This window comes from Musca domestica, unplaced genomic scaffold (assembly GCF_030504385.1).
Source record: "Musca domestica strain aabys unplaced genomic scaffold, Musca_domestica.polishedcontigs.V.1.1 141, whole genome shotgun sequence".
NCBI classification, from domain to species: Eukaryota; Metazoa; Arthropoda; class Insecta; order Diptera; family Muscidae; genus Musca; species Musca domestica.
The window spans coordinates 393,371-416,055 of NW_026712194.1; the positions used below are offsets into that span (position 1 = coordinate 393,371).

The 22,685-nt window shown below is 36.9% G+C and overlaps 1 protein-coding gene across 2 annotated transcripts in view; it reads right to left on the bottom strand.

The window, feature by feature from the left end:
* LOC101888774 (uncharacterized) overlaps positions 1-22,685 on the bottom strand; it is a 177,615-nt gene that overhangs the window by 19,565 nt on the left and 135,365 nt on the right. For both annotated transcript variants that reach the window (XM_011294932.3, XM_011294933.3), the window contains exons 5-6: positions 14,328-14,434; positions 11,216-11,389 (exon numbers count right to left, since the gene is read on the bottom strand). In XM_011294932.3, the coding sequence (XP_011293234.2) occupies positions 11,216-11,389; positions 14,328-14,434 (281 nt within the window). The remainder of the gene's footprint in view (positions 1-11,215; positions 11,390-14,327; positions 14,435-22,685) is intronic.

Sequence of the window (22,685 nt, forward strand, 5' to 3'; positions counted from 1 at the left end):
CATTTGACAATCATCAAATTTAATGTCACAATTTTAAGTTGGCAAGTATCGCCAACACTTATTTCCTTGCACCAGATCCTCCGCCCCTCCCTCTCCTTCATAGAGCTCTTGACAAACATAAGCTAGGAATTAATGACCTCGTCTTCGCATCATTACAACGTCACTTGGCTTGAAGGTTTAAAACTTTCTAATATCCTCATCATTGTCGACATCACGGAAATTTCAACGACCAACCGCGAATGGTGACAGCATAAAAAGCAGGACTTTTTCGAACATTAGCGCCAACTGAGAACAGACGTCCTGCAGGCTCATTATCATCCATGAATTTTAACAAAGCATTTCAAGTGATTATTTTTTGCGTTTGTTTTTGGTTTTGGTGGGGAATGTGATGGCGATTTGGTTGATTGTAATCGTCATCATCATCATCATCATCATTATTCACGAAAACACACGCATTCGTCCACAAATCGTCTGTCTGTTGGTCGATCGGTCTGAGTGACGGTTGGTTGGCATGTGCGTCCCTTCATATTTGTAGACCACATGATGAAATTGTTATCCTACTATTATGGTGGAATTTAGCGATAACCATAATGGTCATGCTGGGGTCCAATCGCAGCAGCCGGGCTGCGAGTGAAATACTGTCACATCAGCATTATCATTAGAATCAAAGTCAGCAAAAGCAGCATCGACCAGTCACCGCCACTGATGCCGTGTAGCAGAAGGACAATGATTCTGGACAGTGAGCCGGCCAGGCCAACAATGCTCTCGTCGATGTAATGCCAAGTTAGCCATAATTATAAAGTTACCAAACAATTTCCCATCTTTCGTTCACACTGTTGTTGTTGGTGTTGTTGTTGTTGTTGTTTTTTCAATTTCTATCCAACATTTCCATTTTACATTTAAATAATTGATGATGACAAGCAACTGTTTTAAATGAGGGTATGTCCAACTAATACCTCTAGCCTCGCGAGCTTCCCGCACTGTACCCCAGCCCACCCCTCCTCATCCCCACTGTGTTTGCTTTCGTTGTCATCCTGTGGAACATTTGCCAGCAATTTGTAAAATTGAATTATGATTTATGATCGAATGATGATGATATGCATTTTTCAAAAAATTTTATCGTTTCCAATGAAACGTTGCAGTGTTGTGCCATTGAGCAAAACATTGAAACAACAATAATGACAATGAGGCGAGAAAGAGGGAGAGAGAGAAGTTAGGTGGCTGGTCCTCCTCATTTGTCCCCAGGGTGACCATCGCGCAGTGGGAACAGAAGGTGCCATTTAATTTTATTAAACTTGAAATAGATAATTTGTCACTCTCGTCACGTACATTTGTCTCAATTTGTAAAACGTGGAGTTAATGTTGAGCAAATGATATTAACTGGGTGGGTGTGCGTGCGTCAGTGTGTGCGTGCGTGTGTGTGGCGAATGAATAATTATTGACACAATTCTGATTTGCAAAATGTGTGGGGGAACAGCTAAATGATAATTATTTTCCATATACAATTATTCTAATGCCAGGAAATTGTAATAAGTGATATATTTCCGAAATAAGTTGGGACATCTACATATATGGTCAAATATTCATAACCTGAAGAATCAGAAAATATGGAATTTAATGAATCAATAAATCAATCCTAACCAGATTCGAGACAATATTATTGAATTGCACCACAAGTTTATTAAAAAAAAAAATTGGAGGACATATTTCCGGATAAAAATAGTAAATCTTCATTAGAGGGATCACTCCCTCCATTTTTTAGAAAAAAAGAATCAATAGGTTTGAAATGGACCAATGCAAATAGAGTTCTAACTCCGGGCCAAAACTTGTCTGGATTATTAAATTAGTCAACGTCTTCTATAAGAGGTTGGAATGTAATCTGGGAATGTTGTAATCTGGGAATGCTTCTTCGACTTCGAATCCTATTCAGCCTTAGATAATATGAATACTGATCTAGGGGTTCACTGTTATTTCCTTGGATCTGCATATAAATTCCCAGGCTTGTGTAGGTTTTTTGATTTTTAGAAGAGTTTTGGCAGAACTGAATACGTTCGTATAATATAACAATTACTATTTTATATCAGACAGCTCTGGAATGCAGACCCTTATGTGGTCTTTATGGGGAATTATGAAACTGCATTTTACAAGGTGACCCCATCTCTTAACCCATGTGACGAAAAGGGCAGCCTTCTGAACTTTATCTTATATTTCTATATTCCTCGCCTTGAATTAAAAAGTTTTTCTGGCTTTCGCATCGTGTATTTCCTGAATTTTCCCAGGCATCGGGAATTAAAAAAGAGGCCATGGGTAATTAAAATACTTGTTTCGGCTTCCCTGAATTCTAGTTCATCCAGTTACTTTAAGATAACCATAGAGATTCTGAGGGATCCAACGCTTTGGATAATTTCGCTCTTCTGTTGACACCTGTAGCATCCTTCGATACAAAGAGATACAAGGAGATCCTGTACGGTGTAGTCCATTTTTCTTTGACTTTATATCCTGGGTGTATGCTATGAAAATAGCTGTAAAATACCTCACGTATTCCTTCACCCTTTAATTGGACAGCCGTGTGAACATCTTCCTTTCAATGCTCTAGAAAATCTTAACTTTTACCCATAATTCATTGGACTCTCCAAACTTAACCTTGTGTTCAGTCCCTTACCTATTGGCTTCCAATACTATACCTCTGAGTTTAAATGTCATTTTAGGTTTTTTTTCTTACCCCCCAGCAACTGTATAGGGCAAAAAATCTAAAACATTCATATTTTCTATTTCTACTTTCAGGATTTAATTAAATTCCTGTAAAAACTTGCCAAAATTCTTGCTCCCCATACATAGGCTCACAGATGATGGCCCGTCTGTCGGCTGGTTTAGGCTGGTGTTTTATGAGTTTTCAAATTAAATCACACTTGGCTGGTCAAAAGTTTGCTTCAAAGAGATATGTTCTTTTAATTGAGCACGTCTGGCTTTCCTCACTCACACACACACACACACCCATGCGTGATGTAAATAAAAAATGAATCCCCTCAACACCTCTCGTTGAAGAATCTCAGCATGTAATAACTTTCTGGAACAACTTTTTATACCCTCAGCCATATGGCTACAGAGGGTATATATCATTTGATACGGTAAAAACGTGCCTAGTCGAAATAACGGTTTTAGACCCTAGGTCTCTTTGGACCAAATCCGTTTCAGGACATTTGGAGTCGATCTAGCGATGTCCGTCCGTCCGTCTGTCTGTCTGTCTGGCTGGCTGGTGCGCACGATAACTCTCGAAGGGAGTACCCGATTTGGTCCAAACTTTGTACATCGTAATATTTTTGTCAAACTTAGATCGAGTTCGGAGATGGGCAATATCGGTCCACCCCTTCTGGTACCTCCCCCACAAAAGTTCGAAATTTTCAAAAAATATATTTTCTGCACAGAAAGAGAAATGATGATCCGGGTTTGCTCCAACTTTGCAAATCCTAATATTTTTGTCAGTGCTAGGTCAAGTGCGAAAATGGACAATATTGGTCCACTCTATCAAGTACCTCCCCCACAAAGGGTCAACATTTTGAATAATAACAACTCTTATAAAATGTGAAGTAAGAGTCCGATTGTCTTCAAATTTCACACATCCCAATAATTTTATTAGCGTAATATCTGGTGTGAAGATGGAATACATCGGCCCACTCCTTCTGGTACCTCCCCCACAAAAGGTCGAAATTTTCAAAAAAAAAAATATATTTTCTGCACAGAAAGAGAAAGGATGATCCGATTTTGCCCCATCTTTGCAAATCCTAATATTTGTAACAGCGCAAGGTCAGGTGCAAAAATGGACAATATCGGATCACTCCATCAAGTACCTCCCCCACAAAAGGCCGAAATTTGCAAAAAAAATATTTTCTGCACAGAAAGAGAAAGGATGATCCGATTTTGCTCGAACTTTGCGAATCCTAATATTTGCGTAAGTGCTAGGTCAGGTGCGAAAATGGACTATATCGGTCCACTCCATCAAGTACCTCCACCACAAAGGGTCAAAATTTTGAATAATTCTAACTCATATAAAATGTTATGTAAGGAACCAAACGTCTTAAAATTTCACACACCCCAATATTTCTATAAACCTAAGATCTGGTCTTAAAATGGAATATATCGGTCCACTCCTTCTGGTACCTCCCCCACAAAGTGTTGACATTTTGAATACCCATGTGGCTCATAAAACGCCAAATTAACATCCGATTCCATTTAGACTTGGCACATCTGAATATTTCTATCAACACAAGATCTGTTATAAAGATGGTATAGATCGAACCATTTCTTCCGGTACCTCTCCCATACATAGGGTTCAAGATTTTGAAAAAAAAAACGCTCAAATAAAGCGAAATAAGCTTCTCTGCAAATTTCAAACATACAAAATTTTTGCTAACACAAAATTTGTATATATCTTCGAAGCCCTTCTGGCACCTCACCCACATAGTGTCACAATTTTCAATAATTTTATGTGTTTTTATGATTTGGCATAAAATACGAAATGGACAATATTGACCCATTTCTTCGGAACCTGCTGCATAGAGGGTCAAACGTTTGAATAATCGTAATACTAGCCAAAAAATATTATTTAAATAACGTAGGCTGAGGGTATATATCTGTCGGCAATACCGACTGATACTTTTTAACTGGTTTTTTGAGAGGTCGTCAAAGCTTTTAATTGAACTTAAATTTCCTTCGTTCAGTTCTATGTTTTTCTTTTTTTGGTGACGCCAATTCATTTGACGTTATCTTCCGTTTCCTTTTGCAAAAATTAATCAAAACCCGGAAACGGAATTTTTAATATTATTTTGTTTCTGTGTGCGTTTGTGTGTTTGTGTTGTTTTTGCCTTATTCCCCACGAAAAGTAAACAACAACAAAGCAATTGGACTCTGGTGGCATATTTCTGTTTTGTTTCGTTACTTCTATTTACTTTTAGGTTAGGTTATGACATCTTAATTTTTATAGACATTTTTATGAAGGATGAAGAAGGTCATCGTTTGCCGTTCCGAAAACTGTTTGCCCTCGTCTGTCGTCTGCCTGGAAGTGCGAGTGTTGTTATTGTTGTTGTTGTTGTTCTTGGTGACTTTAACAATTTTGTTAACATTTACGGCCCTGGCTTTTACAGCTTGTATTGTCTTAACGTTTTGACCTTTGTCTCCTTGTTTTGGCGTTAAGAAATTTGTTTGGCATTTCCTTTCTCGGTGCTCCGAGAAAAATTATTCACCGTCGGTGAATTTTTGCTACATCCGCTTTTTATTACAATTGTTACGCATTTAGTTTGCCAGTGGTGGTGGTGGTGGTAGTAGTAGTTGTTTCTGCTATTGTAATTGTTGTCGTAACCGGGTATATTGCTGTCATTTTCATTATTTTTAAAAGGTTTTATTCTCCCAACTTTCTTGCGAAATGTGATCAGACCTGATGTTATTTTTGGTCTACAATGTTGTAATTGGCAAAAACAGGAGAGCAGGTGTTTTCTATCTTTGTTTTTGTTACATCTCCCCCCGCGCCACACGTTGCAAGAATAACACAGGCAAATCGTTGTTGAAGTGTACCTTAGCTTGTGAAGTAAGGCAAATGTGGAAGACATTTGACCTACACGATTTGCTATCGAGGTTATGGTTTGTTTGCAAAGGATGAGACTATTGGAAGCATTGAGGTTCCTTTAATTTTTTGAAATCTTGACATTAGCATCTAGAAACATCACGCTTGACATAGCAAGGCTGAGGTTTATATTTATAGAATACCTGGAGGATTTTTTTGGTGTTGGTATTTAATGCATTGCATATATGAAAAGGACCTTTATAAAAATCGAAATATCTGCTTATATTTTATATGCTGACCAAAACTTTCTTATATTTAAGTACATACCGGGTGGAGTGGAAATTTCTTTTTAGGGTGAACGCCTTGGTTAGCACATTAATTTCTTAGAAGGACAGATTCGCCGTGAGTCCACTTTTTGAATTTTCGTAACTTCAGAAAAATCACATGAAAGTAGTTTGGGTAGTTTTGGCCTTCATTTCTTTGACCTGAGGATAAGTGCCGAAAAAGGATATTTTTGGGCTTCTAAATGTTTTGGAAATTAAGATTTGAGCTTTGGCATATGCGGAAAATTATGTTGAATTTTCATGGCAAACACTTTTGTCGAACAGTGTAACCGATTACATCCGCTACACATGCCATCCATTTTTACCCCCTCTCTTCTCCATTTCCCTCGTTGTGGTATTGGTGGTGTAATTTTCGAATTAAATTAAATTTTGTTGCCCAGTTTAATTGTTGGAACTCCTCCCCTGTTTTCTTTTTTTTGGTTCTTTTTAGTTTCCCCTCAAATATTTATTTGTTTAATATCACGAACAGCTTTAGATAAACTAAAGTGTTTAACAATTCAATGAATTTCTTGGGGGTATTTCCATTTTTTCTTGTTCGGTTTTTCCTCCATCTCTTTTGCATTTTCCACAAAGCTTTTAATTTGAATTTGTTTTGCAGATTCCTGTTTTCATTCTCTCTCTCCTCGGTTCTGTGCTGCATTACCCATCATCACTCCTTCCACTTATTTCCTTGGCATTAATGTTCAATGAACACGTAATGATAACGAAAGGAATCCTGTTCCAGCAAAAAAAAAAGGAAGCAACGACAAAAGTAACAGTAACTTTGGAATCCTTGCCGGTAATGACGATAAGGAAGCCAGCTATCTGGCCAACTAAATTCCCATTCAGTTTAACAAATGTGTACACGAGCAACATTTGTATGGCGTATAAACGACCTGAGCAGAACATTTGTTAGCTGGCCACTCGCAGTGTCCTTGTGCAAGGAGCACAGGGTCACTCAGACATTTCTTGAGTGCCACATTTACCCGCTGTACATCACTCAGTCAGCCATCCAAGGAGATGGATGAATGAAGGAATGAATGTCTGCATAGCAAATATCTGCTTATTTAACTCGAAGACCTAATGTCTGACGGTCGGTCCGGCGATGGCCACGACAACGACTGTCGCTTGATTTTTTTTTCTTCTTTTTTTATTAGGAATTTGTTTCATTCGTTCGTCTTTCTTCTCTGTTTCTTTTTTGATGTTCCGTAAACGGAAATTAATGTATGAACATTGCTGTGTCTACATCTTGTCAGTTCTCTATCCCCCACTTCGTCATCCTTCTGCCCTCTTTTTTCCCAATTCATATTCATTGAACCAAGTGAAAGAAAATCAACTGAAGACAGGAATGGCAGGCGGAATTGAAACAGATTTAAATTGACAGATACTCCATCGCTGTGGTATTGGTGGCTGGGTTTTGGACCCGGCAATGCGAAGAAGAGGAACAACAACAACGCCAGCAATTTGTATTGGTTTCTATCAGAAATCGAAAGCGTATCGACTTCGTAGCACTTTTCAATCAATGTTTTGCCATGCAAAAGATCGGTGATTAGATTTTCTGCCATTCATTGTGTTCAGTTCGAGCATTTAATTGATTAGAAAGTGTCATTAAAATGTTGTTGTTGTTTCTTTTATTCCTTCTTTTCATTCCCAGCTTGTTGTTGTAAATGCCAGTTAAAGAAATGAGCAACATAATGGGAATGTTGACGTTAGTCGCTGGATTTTTATTTAAATCAAATTACCAAGAATTGAATTTGGGAAAATGCTTTAACGAAAAATCCGTTGCTGGCGTGGGGGGTGGGAAATGGAAATTGAATTTCACAGATAATGAATGACTTGCTTATGCTATTTTGAGGTTATTCTCAAAGAAACGGTTATAGATGAAGGGTGTTTGTGAAAAAATCTACAGGATTTGGCAAAGATTTCCTAGAAATTTTCCAATGCAGGTTGCAATAGGGGATTACAGTTCTATCACAAGTCTTTGCGGTGAAAAAAAAAAAAAACAAAAGTAGAAGGGTTAACTGAATTAGAGCGTAAGACGTTGTTTTGAGTTGTGTTTTGGTAGAAAAAAATTCCAACGATTTGTGTGGAATTGCTAGGCATAATATTTATACCCTACACCACAAGGTGGTCAGGGTATTATGTCTTTGTACATTTGTTTGTAACATGGAGAAGAAAGCGAGATAGACCCACAGCTCCATTTGATGATCTGTATAGAATCACATTCTGAGTCGATTTATGCATGTCTGTTTGTCCGTCGAATCATGTCTGCTTGAAAACAAAGTACAAGTCGCATTTATTCCCCGATCGAGATTAAATTTACACACAAATTTTTGTTTGGCCCAAGGACGAACCCTATTGAAATTGCAGAAAATCGGTCAAAATTTACATATAGCTCCCACACATATCTTCGTCGGATTTGCTTTTTATTGTGCCAACATTGTGTAATAATAGCCCAAATTTGGCAGATTCGACCATATTAAACATAGAAATAAGTAAGTCGAATTTGGTGGAAATAGGTTGAGATATACCTATAGCTTCGATATATATATTAATCATCCGATTTGTTATTTTTGTCCTCTACAACCGTAATATTAACTCCGTAACGATGGTAATCGGAAAAATATAGCTCAGAAATATGTTCACCAAATTGTATCAAGATCCGTTCAGATTTGTATATAACTTCCATATATATCTTTATTTGATATCAAGTTTATTGCGGACCAAATGGTAAATATATGTCCGAACTGAATGGATTTTGGCTCATACGAACGAATTCAACCTGGACGAAAGTGCATCAAATGAGTTGAAAATCGATTAAAATATAGCCATAAGTCCCATACATACAGGGTGAGAAAAAATTCGCCATAATTTTTAAATGTTATTGAATGAATGCAAAAAAATTCGGAAATAACATCAAATTTTAGAATAAGTTTAGATTTGTTCGAATTGGTTACCTTTGGCACGAATTATGGCCTTTAAACGGACAATGAAACCATCACACGCTGCCCGAATGTTGCTCTGTGGTATTTTGGCCCATTCCCGGTGAAGCGCTTGCTTGAGATGATCGACACTTTGGTATTTTTTAGTGCCAACCTTGCTTTCCAAAATTCTCCTGACACAATAGTCCTACGGATTGGTATCCGGAGATTTTGGTGGCCATTGTGTGCTGGAAATGAAGCGAGGAACCTCATTTTGTAACCATTCTTGGGTGGCGCGTACTGAAAGCGATGGTGCGATCCTGTTGGAATCTCGGATGTGTGGCAATGACAGCAGTCTGAAGTTGGTTGCAGGTTTTTCATTTCACCCTGTATTCTGGTACCTCTCCAGCAAATTTGTCAAACCTTTATGAATCACGGCAATTTGGACTGTTACCTTTTAAAGTTGTATCCTTCTTTGGACATTGCATAGCATCTGCACCATTTTAGCATTCAACAATAATGAAGTTCTAAATTGCAATTATTTGTATTTTGTACTTCCATTGACGTTTTGAAAGAAGTACTAACCTGAATCTAGAATCTTGGCTGTTTAGGCGACCCTAACCTAATTTTCTCCTGGTCTTCTTCACCACCATTCCGCACAACTTTAAAATCAAGTCAAACAACGTCTTTATAAAAAGTCTCACAAAGTTTTTCCTGTTGCTCCCTTGTGGCTGTGGACTAACTAATTTACCCAATGGTAAACAGTGTTCCTCAGTACTGCTCATCAAAGCGCTGATAGATATTCGAATGACGAAACGAAACAAAAATCGATGAAAACAAGTTGTTGGCAACTTAAAAACAGATTCTGATGAGTTCTTAAGCATAATTTGAATTTTGATTTTACGCATTTGAACTGGCAACCGCAAATGAGGATGACGAAGTTGTTCGATGAAAACAGACGCACGCATACACCTACATCCAGAGAGACAGACAGAAGGCGCCACATACCTACGCAGAACTTTCATAACGCATCAATTCCAATAAACAGTTATTTAAAACTTTTTAATGCACAAACACCCCATAAATTTCTACAACACTCACACACACATGCACATACACATTTGCACACATAAACAGAAATGAGTGAGAAAAAGAAAACTGATAGTTGAAGAGATAAAACTCATAGCGCAATAGTCTGACTTTTGATTTCCCTAAAGCACACATACGCACATGAGTGTGTTTTTTGGTGTTGATGGGGAAATCACACGAACTTTCCTTCCCCCTTCTCCCCTCACACACACACACACTTTTTGTTTTTGACATCGTTTGTAGCCATTCACGTTTTCGATAGAAAAGTTCAAACTCCATAATGAGATGCGAAATGAAATCATAAAAATATTGGAATAACTTTTTTTGAGCGCCTCGCGCTCTGGAAGTCTTGAGGGGAAATATGATTTCATATTTTTTTGTTTTTTGTTTTTCTTCATTGATAACACATAAATACTTAAATTTGTTGGTTGTCGCCTCAGACGAGGGAGATTTGCCCCGACCAAAAACAAGCGGAAAACCCGAGAAAGATCGAACTGTTTAAACATTTGAGGGATAACAAAAGCTTCAGCAACAGCAGCAGCAGAGGGAGCAATGAAGACAAACTTTTGTCTTCATTTGCAAATGATGGCAAAACTTTTATTTTTAGTGTTTCTTGGAAATGCTTTTTGCATTCTAAAATTCCATTTCAAAAATATCGGAAAAAAAAAACAAAACTTTGTACTTCTCTTGAGTGCTGATAGGAGGAGAGGGGAGGGAGCTAAATAAATATAACGATTTACATTTTATTGAGAAAATCACATGGCAGCACTTTAAGATGCTTTCTCCAAAGTGATTTTGCGACTATGTGTGTCGGCGTGTGTGTGTGAGCTGGGATAGTTTATGGAATGATCTGCCAAAACAAATGGCCAAACTGCTTTCACAAATTTGTTAGGTTTGTCAAATTGCCATTGTCACTGTGCCAGAAGAATTCCACCACATTTCCACTTTTCGGGCAAAGGCGAAGCCAAGTCAACTGGATGAGTAGATCCAGCTGCCAGCAACAGCAGTTGGCTGGTGTTGAAGAAATGACATAACAGTTCTTGGAACCTCGGCAGAATTCTTTTTGTTTTTATTTCCTAACAAGTTGTGGAAAAAAACCCCGAGAACGGAAACGTGCCAAAATGACAAATTACTAACAACTAAATAAACGCTAATTTCTTGCTCGTCCTTTGCATCCGAGCGACTTGTGACCGATCCATGTGCCAACTTTTGTTTTTTATTTCATCTCCTTTTGCACGAGAGTTTAAAAAGTTGTTCGCGGGTGCTTAAAAAGTTGTTGCTGTTGTTATTTGGAAAAGTTTTCTCATTTGCCACTTGAAACTTACCTTTGACCATCGACCGCAAACTGTTCGTTCTGCAAATACAATTTTATATAAGGCTGGCGTGTGTGCAGTTTGTAGCGGCAGTTCAAGGCTCTGGGATATAGGCCGGGATAGGCAGGTGATTGAACGTAACAGGTCTGTAGGCGGCAGTCACGATATTCTCGTTCACAATACGATCTGAAAGAAGAGAGGAGATTGTGATAAATAAAATATTAAATGTTTAAAGTAATGTGAAATGCTGTAGAGGAATTGAAGGACTAAAAGAGGCGGAATGGAAATCTACAATTTGTATGGTCAGCCATAACATTTCTGTGGAAGATTTCTGAATTTTGATATAACTTCAATGTTGGTCTTATTTTTGTTTAATTAAAAATCAGAGAGAGAGAGAGAGAGAGAGAGAAAAGATAGATCGAGGGGAAAAATATAGATCCATAAACCAGAGCTCGTGAGCGGGAGTGCTCGAAGAGTGGGGGTTTCATTTGTGTGTGTAACATCAAATCGCGTTCGATGTTGCTGTGAACTATGGGAGAGCAAAAGAGTAAGTTTCTTTGACCAAGTGAAATGCAAAATTTATATGTGAAAAGTAAAAAAACATCTAAGTTCGGCCGGACCGAACTTTAATTACCCTCCGCCAAAGAAAAAAACTTGAAAAATGTTTAGAAATCCCGAAAAATACCGTTAAAATGATGAGTTTTATACAGGGGCTATACCGAAACTTTGAACTGAATATAAGTACTTTTTTGTCAAAGGCTATAGTACTCATTAAGACCTTCATATACGAAATTTGAAACAATTGCGGTGAATAATGTCGCAAAGCCTCCCGAATAAAGGGGTGTACCATTATATAAGAGCTATACGAAGACGTGGAGCAGCATACGAGTTTTTTGTCATAGGCTGTACTACCTGTTACGAACTTTTAAGACGACATTTGGAACAATTCGGGTAAATATTGTCGCTAAAATCATGAAAATACCGAATATCGGGAGGTACTGTTATATGGGGGCTTTATGAAGACGTGGACATGCATACGAAATTTTTAGGCATAGGCTGTGGTATACACTACAAACTTCGAATACAAAATTTGAAACAATTCGCATGAATGATGTCGTTAAAATCATCAAAATGCCGAATATCGGGAGGTACCGTTATATGGGTTATATTATATATGGGTTATATTAATAAAGACGGACAGACAGCAGACAGACAGATAGGCAGACGGACATCGCTAGATCGTCTTAGAATTTTACGCTGATTCAGAATATATATGCTTTGTAGAGTCTATTATGAATATTTCGAAGATTTACAAAAGGAACGCTAATACAAATACAACAACAGTATGACAAAAACTGAAAGTGTGCTCGGCAAGGGTAGAATCTGATCGATTCTGAGCGAAGTTGCTCCCACTCAAAGCATGTTCGCTCTTATTCGAGCGGTATCAAATATATTTTAATTCGAGAGAGTATTTCTGAGGTCTGTGGCAAAATTTTATGCACACTCTGTTTGTACTTAAAAAATTACATATATAAATATAGCTCCAATGAAAGTCCTATTCTTAATGATAAACAGGAAGTGACGTCGTTTGAACCCAAGGAATGTGCCTGTAAAATGTTATCAAAATCGGTTAAGATCCATTATTCCATTGTTCTATAAACCAGATTGGTGTAGGGTACCAAACAGTCGACCATGTCCTACTTTGATTTTTTTCCTATTCTCCCTACATGCTTTCTCTCTAAAAATTTAATACTCAAATATTGCTCTTATGGCCCACACACACACAAAAATTTCCATTCATTTGTAAATTCCAAGCCTTAAAGTAAACCAAATTTTGAAAATAATATTTTTATTTGCCTTAGCATATGCTATACATTTTATTCAATTACAATGACTATTGTAATAAATAGATTTGTGCCATAACATTTTTTTTATTTCCATAAACAATTTGAGTAGACATTTAATTTAATGAACAACAGACAAAAACCAAAAAAACACAAATGGATATCTTTATTTTTATTTTTTTCCCCCAGGCAATTATTGCAACTATTGACGACTGATGTAGGTAGGTGGAAGTGAATTTCAAATCAAATGAGAAAATCAATAAAAATCGGAAAAAAATCTTTCGTTTGAAAATTAAATAAATTCAAATAACCACTCAAAAACACTCAAGTGGTATGGGATTTCAATTCATTTCAAATTCACTGCTTTTTGGTCAAAGTGGGCCCTGAGGCTACTTCTGCTTTTCCTTCCCATAATGGCAATAATTGAATTTAAAATTTGAGTTCAGTAAATAGCTTGTAGTCTAAATTATTTACTTAATTTAAAGGAATTGAACTTTTACTTTTTCCCAGCAGCGCACTGGGCTGGAGGAAGAAAGTCAGATGCCAGGATGCCCGGGCCATAAGAAAGCAAAGCTCGTTTTGTTTATTGTCATGAAAAGCCAATGTTTATCGAGTTTTACGGTAATTGAATTTCTTGTAGAGCAAAACGCAACATTGCCACGAGTTCGATGCGGAATATTGTTGACTTGTATTGTTGTTGTCGATGTTGAACAATATCGATATTGACTTTGCTCGTAGTATTGGTTCTGGTACTGTTATTGTTACTACACAACCACTAAATGTAGCGACATACACACACACACACACATTTCCCTGCTTAAGGGCAAATTTCTTGCAATGGGGAAGGAAAAAAAAGAAATTCAAAGCTGATGTCGTTATCATTACATTTAAGAGTGGAGTGGGAGCAGGGAAAGAGAGGGGAGTGGGACGGACACATTCCACAATTGTGTTTGTCTTGGGTCTTGTTGTGGCCAACTTAGCTCCGAGTGGATGTGAGAATGTTTGTATTAGCTTTTTTTATTAAGGCGTAAATATGATTATGGTTATATTTTTTCACGCACTTTAGCAGGAAATTTGAATGGCAGCCATCACTTTTGGCAGTGCTTTACGCATAATAATAAAAATAATAAAAACAATAAATGAAAAAAAAAGAAAGAAATAAAATTAAATTATTGCCAATATTACCCATTTAGGAGCGTGAGTACAACACCTAAGCAGGGCCATACGACGGAGAGCTGGTTTTGTTGCCGAAAACAATTTGCAAAATTATTTCTACTTACCCCTGTACAACTTCCCCCCGGCGATTGGGATACAATTCCGGATGTGGACCATAGCGGGGGTAGACCTCAGTTTGTTGCTCGGCCCGAGAATCAAATGTAAAGTAAGTCTGCAATTTGGATATGAAAAAAAAAAGAAGGAGAAAGAGAGAAGAAAAAAAAAACAATAAAAAGAATTAGTATCGAAAGTCAAGAATTGTGCCATAAAATGTTATTTCTTATCAGCCTAAAGGTATGCTACGAATTTTAGTATGTAAGGTAATTACTTGAGGTTCTTATGTGGCATCTTTATACTGGGGGTTGTGTGTAGTTGGTAAATGCAGTTACTAAATTAGTGGGGAGAATAAATCTCCCACTTGAGATTCAACCAATCCTTGGGGGAGAATTGAAACTCAATTAATGTAGAAAAGAAATTAAATGTTATACTGAATAGCCCTTGTTGTATATGTTTAATTTAAAGAAATTGGGACAAATTTTCCAAATACCCTAGTAGCAGGTTTAGCCCTCCAAATGATTTTAATTAATTTGAAATTCCCACAAATAAAAACCATTTCCTGCATTTTTTGCATTGAACCACAATAGCGAATACTTGATGGTAGTATTCATACGCACGCAGGTACCTATACAAAACCTTATCGGTCATTTACTCAAATAATGACATTATTTTAATAACGTTTTTTTGTTTGTTTTCTCTTTCGAGACGAGCTTAACGATCTGAAATTTGCAGTGAAAAGGAAAGCCAGATAGACACTATCACACACTCACCACTATGCGACGCGTTTCGCCGTTGGTTAAGCGGCTCATCAGGCATATTTGATGTGGATGATGGCTTACAAGGGTCACGTTTTTTTTTTTGTTGAGTTAGCAATTTCTATTTTTGTAACGAATCTTACTTTATTTTTTTTTGTAAAAAAAATATGTTGAAATCTTTTGAACACTAGGAGTTAGTGCCTTTTTACTTGGAGTTTGATATAAATCAAGAAGCTTGATCTTGTAATTTAGCACTGATATCCGAAGATAATAGTCTAGTTATATTACTTTTTGTGAAATAATCATTTTGATCCCGTAAAATGTCAATAAACAACTTAAAATGTTTTTTTTTCTCGAAATTGAATTTTTCGAGATGTGAAATTCTTTGAATAAATGACAAAAAATACTTCCCTTGGCTGGAGATCTGATATTTAAACTTAATATCACTGAGACTAAAGATTCTTACAGAATTCATTTATTCTTATTTCACTTTTTAAATTAAAAGAAAATTTTTTATATTGGTATTCTACAAACCTTTAATCTTTTTTGTCGTACTTTTCCCTTCACAACATTTGGAAAATAAAATTTAAATTGAATTTTCTCCCCATTTTGATTATTTAAAGAATTCAACAGAGCTATGAAAAATACCAACAACAACAACAAAAGTCGTTTGCATTCGCTTGTGTTTTTGTTGTTTGTTATTCAAAGATCATTAACCTTTTCCCCAGTCTAAAATGATAACCTTAACGTTTTGAGCAAAACAAATGTTACTTTTCTTGTAAAGCTCTTCATTACTGGCATTCGACAGTGACAATCCCTTCTAACAATCCCACCTGACAACATTTTTTCTCCGATACCACCTACCTACCACCTCCCTCACCCCTCAAACTTTGCATTCATTTTTTCTTGTGTTGGGTTCTATTTTTCTCTCCTTTCGTATAATAAACTTTAGCAGTATTTTTTATATATCCTGCATCCTGTGCTATGCAAACATAAAGATACGACGGCGACGATGACGACAACGACGAGGAACAGTGGCAGTAGTGAAGTGCATAATTTCCTCTGTTCACCCACTGCACTTGGTGAGCTCTCGTTCCCCGTTGTTTCCACTCGCTGCTGCCAGGACTTGATTCGTCTAGCTTCTTAGTTATTATTATTGTGTTACTATCATTGGGACTGGGGCCACTACTAACACTCAATGTTACTGCTGCAACTTATGGCGTTGTAGCTGCTGATGTTGCTGCTGTTGTTGTTGCACTTGGTGTTTTACAATTTGTTTGTTTGGCTGTTGTTTTACGGCTACCTCTGCTGGTGCTTTATTTCTTTCTAGTAGTTGCTGTTGCTGTTGATGTTGTTGTAGTTGGTATCATTTAAGCGAAGTATAAACAGGAAGAACTTATGGCTTGATGAGCAACAGCTAACTCATTATAATGGCTTTTCATTTATTTTTATTTTCCACTTCCACATCTTCTGCTCAGATCATCGCTTGTATTGTCTGATAGAAAACTTTTCGAGTTCATACACTCGACAAAAGACGAATGGCAATTAACCGTGCATAGTACTGCCAAAATGTTTCAATGGCAATACTTGTATCAAACTTAGGTTAGGAAAGTTATGATTAATTTAATAAATCATGGATCTTGTAAACCGTGCATAGTACTGCCTAATAATGTGGCGTATACGTAACATCAATATTCCTCATATGCAGGGAGGTGTATAAATACAATGATTTAAATTAATCATATGGAATGTTCCGAATATGAAAGTTTTGTTTTTTTATGAACAAGAATCTCCAAAATTTTACCATTTTTGAAATTTAATGCTAAAAACCCGTTCCCTACGTAGCCAAATTTAAGAGAACTTCAAGAAAATTTGCATTCTCTTATACCACTTTTTATACCCTCAGCCTTATGGCTACAGAGGGTATACATCATTTGATACGGCCAAAATGTGCCTCATCGAAATAACGGGTTTGGACCTAAGTCTCTTTGGACCAAATCAGTTTTAGGACATTTGGAGTCGATCTAGCGATGTTCGTCCGTCCGTTTGTCTGCCTGGTGCGAACGATAACTCTCGAGGGGAGTATCCGATTCGACCAAACTTGGCACATCGTAATATTATGTAAAACTTAGATCGAGTTCGGAGATGGGCAATATCGGTCCACTACTTCTAGTACCTCCACAAAAAAGGTTGCAATTTATTCCTACTAACACAAGATCTGCTGTAAAGATGGAATATATCGGTCCATTCCTTGTGGTACCTTCCTTCTTACAAAGGGTCAACATTTTAAATAGCCATGGAGCTCATAAAACAAGATCCGATTCCATTCAAAATTTCCATCAACACAAGAGTTGATAAAAACTAAACAAGTACCTGTTAAAATATTCTTTAGAAATCGGAATTTGTTTTCTTATAACCTAAAGAAAATAATATTTTGTCGAAATTTGTTTTCGACATACAGCTCCTGACAAATATGCCACGTAAGAACACAGGGAAATGTTTGAATGATTTTTCCCCATGAATATTTTATAAAAAAAGAAGTTTACTTTGCCAATATAATATTCCCAGCGTTCCCATCGATCACCCTCCCTGCCAAACATTTGACAAAAACACCACTGTTGCACTCTAACTTTTTAAGCTGATTAACCTCATAATTTAATTGAAACCCCGTTTTTTTTCGAGTGTACCCTGTGTCTGTGTACAGTTGCCACTTGCATTGGCACACAAAACATAACGGAACAAAAAACTCCGTAGACTCTTCATTCTTTGGCTTGGCAATAGGATGGAACTTATAAACAAAACAAAGCAAGGCAGAGCAAAAAAAACAGAAGCGTAGAACTAAAGTTTTTCATAAATATTTATGACTTTATTAAAGGTGGTTTGGAGAAAAACTACGAACGACATCAACGGAGTAGTTGAAGGCTATGAAGGATGGAAATATATCTGACTCCAGCATGCCGGCTGCTGCTGCTTTTCTATTTGGCTGCCTGTTCGTATTACATTACAACTTAGCGGAAGAGTTACAAACTTTAATGTACAGAATATGTCAAATGACGGAATGAGTCGGAGAATGAGTGAACGAGTGAATGAATGCATAAAATCTAAACGAAACCTACAGACGACAACAACTTTTCCTTTTGGCTGCAAGTATTGTTGTTTTGTTTTTATTTACTACCCTGATTTGTGCGTCGGTGTAGACCGCCAACACCCTCACCACCCCCCAAACCGTCATGTCTGGGAAGATCATCATAATGCCAACTGAAAAGTTTGCAAAGTGTGTTGCACAAAATACAAAAGGATTTGTAAAATAAAGATTTGTGAAAGAACAACGCACAGGGAATACGGAATAGAGACAGACTGCCAAAGACTGGCAGACGAACGGACGGACGGACGGACCGAACGAAGAGATTATCATGTTATGGATTATGTATCAACAATTTATTCTTCAACTTCTTTTGTCGCCGCCTTTGCTTCGTCGTTACAAAAGTCCGCCAAGTATCGAAATCTAAGGCAGGAAAACATCTTCATTAGTATTCAATAGATATGGTTTTATGGAATAATTGGATTTATATTAACTTTGTTGTGCAAATAATCTGCAAAGAACACGACAAAATGAAGAAGAATGAACTGGAGGACAGGCACAAAAAAATAGCTCAGACAAAGTTTGTTGTTCATCATTTTCTTCCCTTTTGGGAAAGTTTCAATAAACTGCAGCTTAAGAAAATGGTAGTTAGTGTCAATTTTCGAACAGAAAAAACAAATAACTAACAAGTACGTGATCTATTGTAACCTAGACGAAATTTTGGGATCAATTATAATCCATATTTATAATCTGCCAAATGTCTTGATGTTAGTGTAACTTTTGCCTGTTAAATAATATATAGGGTATATTCTATTTTTATACCCTCCACCTTGGAAAGGAGGGTATATCTTGAATTTGTCACTCCGTTTGTAACACCTCTGAGTATTCGTCATAGACCCCATAAAGTATATACAAGGTGAGATCATTTTTTTTAATTTTATTTTAAAAAATGTCGGAAATAGCGTCAAATTTTCGAATAAGTTTAGATTTGTTCGAATTGTACACCCTTGGCACGAATTATGGCCTTCAAACGGCAAATGAAACGGTTGCTCGAATGTTGCTCAGCGGTATTTTGGTCCATTCCCGGCGAAGCGCTTGCTTGATGTGATCGACACTTTGGTATTTTTTAGTGCCAACCTTGCTTTCCAAAATACTCCAGACACGGATTGGTATCCGGAGATTTTGGTGGCTATTGTGCGCTGGAAATGAAGCGAGGAACCTCATTTTGAAACCATTCTTGGGTGGCGTGTGCTGAGTGTGATGGTGCTGAGTCCTGTTGGAAGGTCTGCGGCAAAAATGTTTGCTTGCCCAGTCTTTAATACACCCTTCACAATATTTTCGCGATAATATTCCACATTAACTCTGATGTCACGGTCGATTAATACGAGCGGAGAGCGACCATAGGCTGTTATGGCGGCACACACTATCACCATGGCCGGCGCTTGAGTTCTGGTGGCCAACCGAAGGTGAACATTTTCAGCTGACCTCTTTGGCAAGTAAACACGAGCGGATCATTTTGTTTGTTTACAAACTGCTGGACAACGAATGTTTTTCATCGGAGAAAACCAAATTCGGCTGTTCACAACTTTCGGCCAAGCGAAGCAACTCTTTGGCTCTTATGAGTCTATTTTCTTTAAGTTGCGGGATAAGTTCTTGCACTTTTTGGAATTTTAATGGCTTTACGAGCTTATTTTTCAATATTTGCCGAATGGAGTATTGCGATTTTTCAGCTCACGAGACATTTTTCGGCCACTGCGACGCTGGTTTCTATCAAGTTGCTTCTTTACTTTTCGAACCATTTCTGCTGGTGTTGCTGTTTTCTTCCGCCACTTTCTTAACGTCGGGCTACGCTACCAGTATCAGCATAACGGTAACTAGCGATGGTACGCTACACAAAAGATTTATTCACATTTAAATGCTGGAGTGCTCCAACTATAGCCACTTGTGGTTTTCCAGCCAAATATAAAGAAATCACACTCCCACGCTTGAATACCATCACGAATAACATTTTTTCTGGAAAATTCTCAGCAAAATGCTTTTGTACGCTTCTTAACAATATAATGAGCTGTCACTGGAATAATTTTAACAGCTGTCGGACGACTGGCTTCGAAATGACAGCAGTCTGAAGTTGGTAGCAGTTTTTTCATCTCACCTTGTAATAACATGACTACGTATAGTGTACCATTATTAAAAAAAAACATTTTCACCTTCAAAAAAATTCTATCTTTTTTTAGCTGAAATATTTCTAAATAATTTCCATTTAAAATTTCCACATAAATTCCAACATTATATTACCTAAATAAATTTGTCAATTATTTATCTATGCATGGTAATTTATATTGCAACTTTTATAAATTATTACAAACATATAATTTACGGCAATCAGGTCGCCATGGAAGTGCTACGAAACAAAATAGACAAGCAATTTGGGCATTTCATGCCGCAGCAGCAGCAGCAACAGCTCATAAAGTAAAAATATTTAATAATATTTTCATGTACGGAGGAAAAATTACGCCGAAATGTTTCCTGTGTGTCGCTAGAATTCCATTGTAAAATATCGCTTCCCGCTTCATATCCGCCTATAAATATCAATGTATAACAGGATATATCATCCATCGTTCAGACATACATAAGTAGTCGTCGTCGTCGGGCTCGTTGTCCTCGTCTCTGTCGTTTGTGGTACATAAAATATCCATAAATGTGATGGCTCATTTCGTATTTGTGTCTGTGTGGCGTATGTGTGTGTGTGCATTGCTGCCTGTATTAAATTGCATCCTGTGTGTATGTGTGTGTGTGTGTACATCACACATATTTACCATCCATTTACATTCTATAATAATTCATTATTTAAATGAATTCTCATAGGCTGAAGCTTTTTTTTTGTTGCTGCTGCTGTTATTGCTTTTCTACAGAGTTTTTTGTGGTCGACATTCTCGTTTCGTGGAGAGATTGTTCGGCCCGGCCTGGCCGACACAACGTCCTTGCATAAATGAAAATATAAATATTATATAATATAATTTACATAAATGACAGACAATTCAATTAATAATGCAACAAATTAGGTTATGGTTTTCAAACTTTAAATGGTGTCATAAAATGCCCACTTTTTTCACACCTCACAAAAACGCCAGGCAGATATTTACCGAACATAACCACACTTTAATAAACATGAACACGCAAATGGACAAACACATTCTCATGCGCACACAAAATATTTAAGTAGGTGGTTGGTTGCACTGCCATGGAACAATAGAATGTCACGATTTCGAAGAGAACAATTGAGATTGAAATCATGTCAAATGGGAAAAATTTGCTGATCTTGAAAGGGAGCAATACTGCTTGTGTTGGAAGCATTCATTTTATTTTCTTATGGAAATATCCGCAAATTTGACTCAATTCTCCTAGAAAATTTCCCCACAAAGCGTCAATAGTTTAAGTAGCATACCTCTGACCGAATAGAATTTGTCCTTGATTTAATCAAACTTCGAACTTTCAAAACTTTTTATTGAAATTAGATCGAGTGGTCTTGTATCATAGTATATAAGTAAGAATCAAGAAGAGGGTCCAACATTGTTAAATGGCAATGCTTGTATACAACTTAGGTTAGGAAAGTAATGGTTAATTTAATAAATCATCATCTTGTAGAAGATGATTTAGTTAAATTTTTTGGTAACGTAATGCCAGGGCTTAGATAAACTACCTGAGATCGTTTATCGTCGATCTAAACTGTCAAAATTATATCTCTTTCAAACTTATCCCATCTTCATTTTATCGAAAAAAAAAAAATAAAAACAGGTAAATTCGCCCGGGCCAACTTTTAATAACCTCCACCATTTTGAAGAAACTTCAAAAATATCTCAAAATATTATCTTAGATAAATACCTCTCAAATGGTACCCCTTATATGGAGGCTATACAAAGAAGTGTTCCTTCATAAGTACTTTTTGTCATAGACTGTAGTACCCATTACGAACTTCAAATACGAAATTTGAAATAATTCCGGTAAAAATATCACTAAAATAATTAAAATGCCAATTATTTGGAGGTATCGTTATATGGCTATATGCAAATGTGGACCTGCATACGCGATTTTTTGTTATAGGTTTTAGTACTCATTACGAACTTTACATACGAGAATTAGAAAAATTCCGGTAAAAATGACCCCAAAATATCGAATATTGGGAAGTACCGTTATATGGGGGCTATACGAAGACGTGGTCCTGCATAGACACTTTTTTTACCATATATTCTAGTACGAATTTCAGCTACTAAATTTGAAAAAATTCCTGATAATAATGTTGCTAAATGGCGGCTATACGTAGACCTGCCCACGCGATTTTTTATCATTGGCTGTAGTACCTATTACGAACTTTAAATACGAAATTTGAAACAATTCCGGCTAAATATCGCTAAAATCATAAAAATAATAAATATTGGGATGTACCTTTATATGGGGGCTATATGAAAACTTAGACCTATATGGCCCATTTGCCTATTGGTATAATACTCATGTGTGAAAAATGTTAGCCT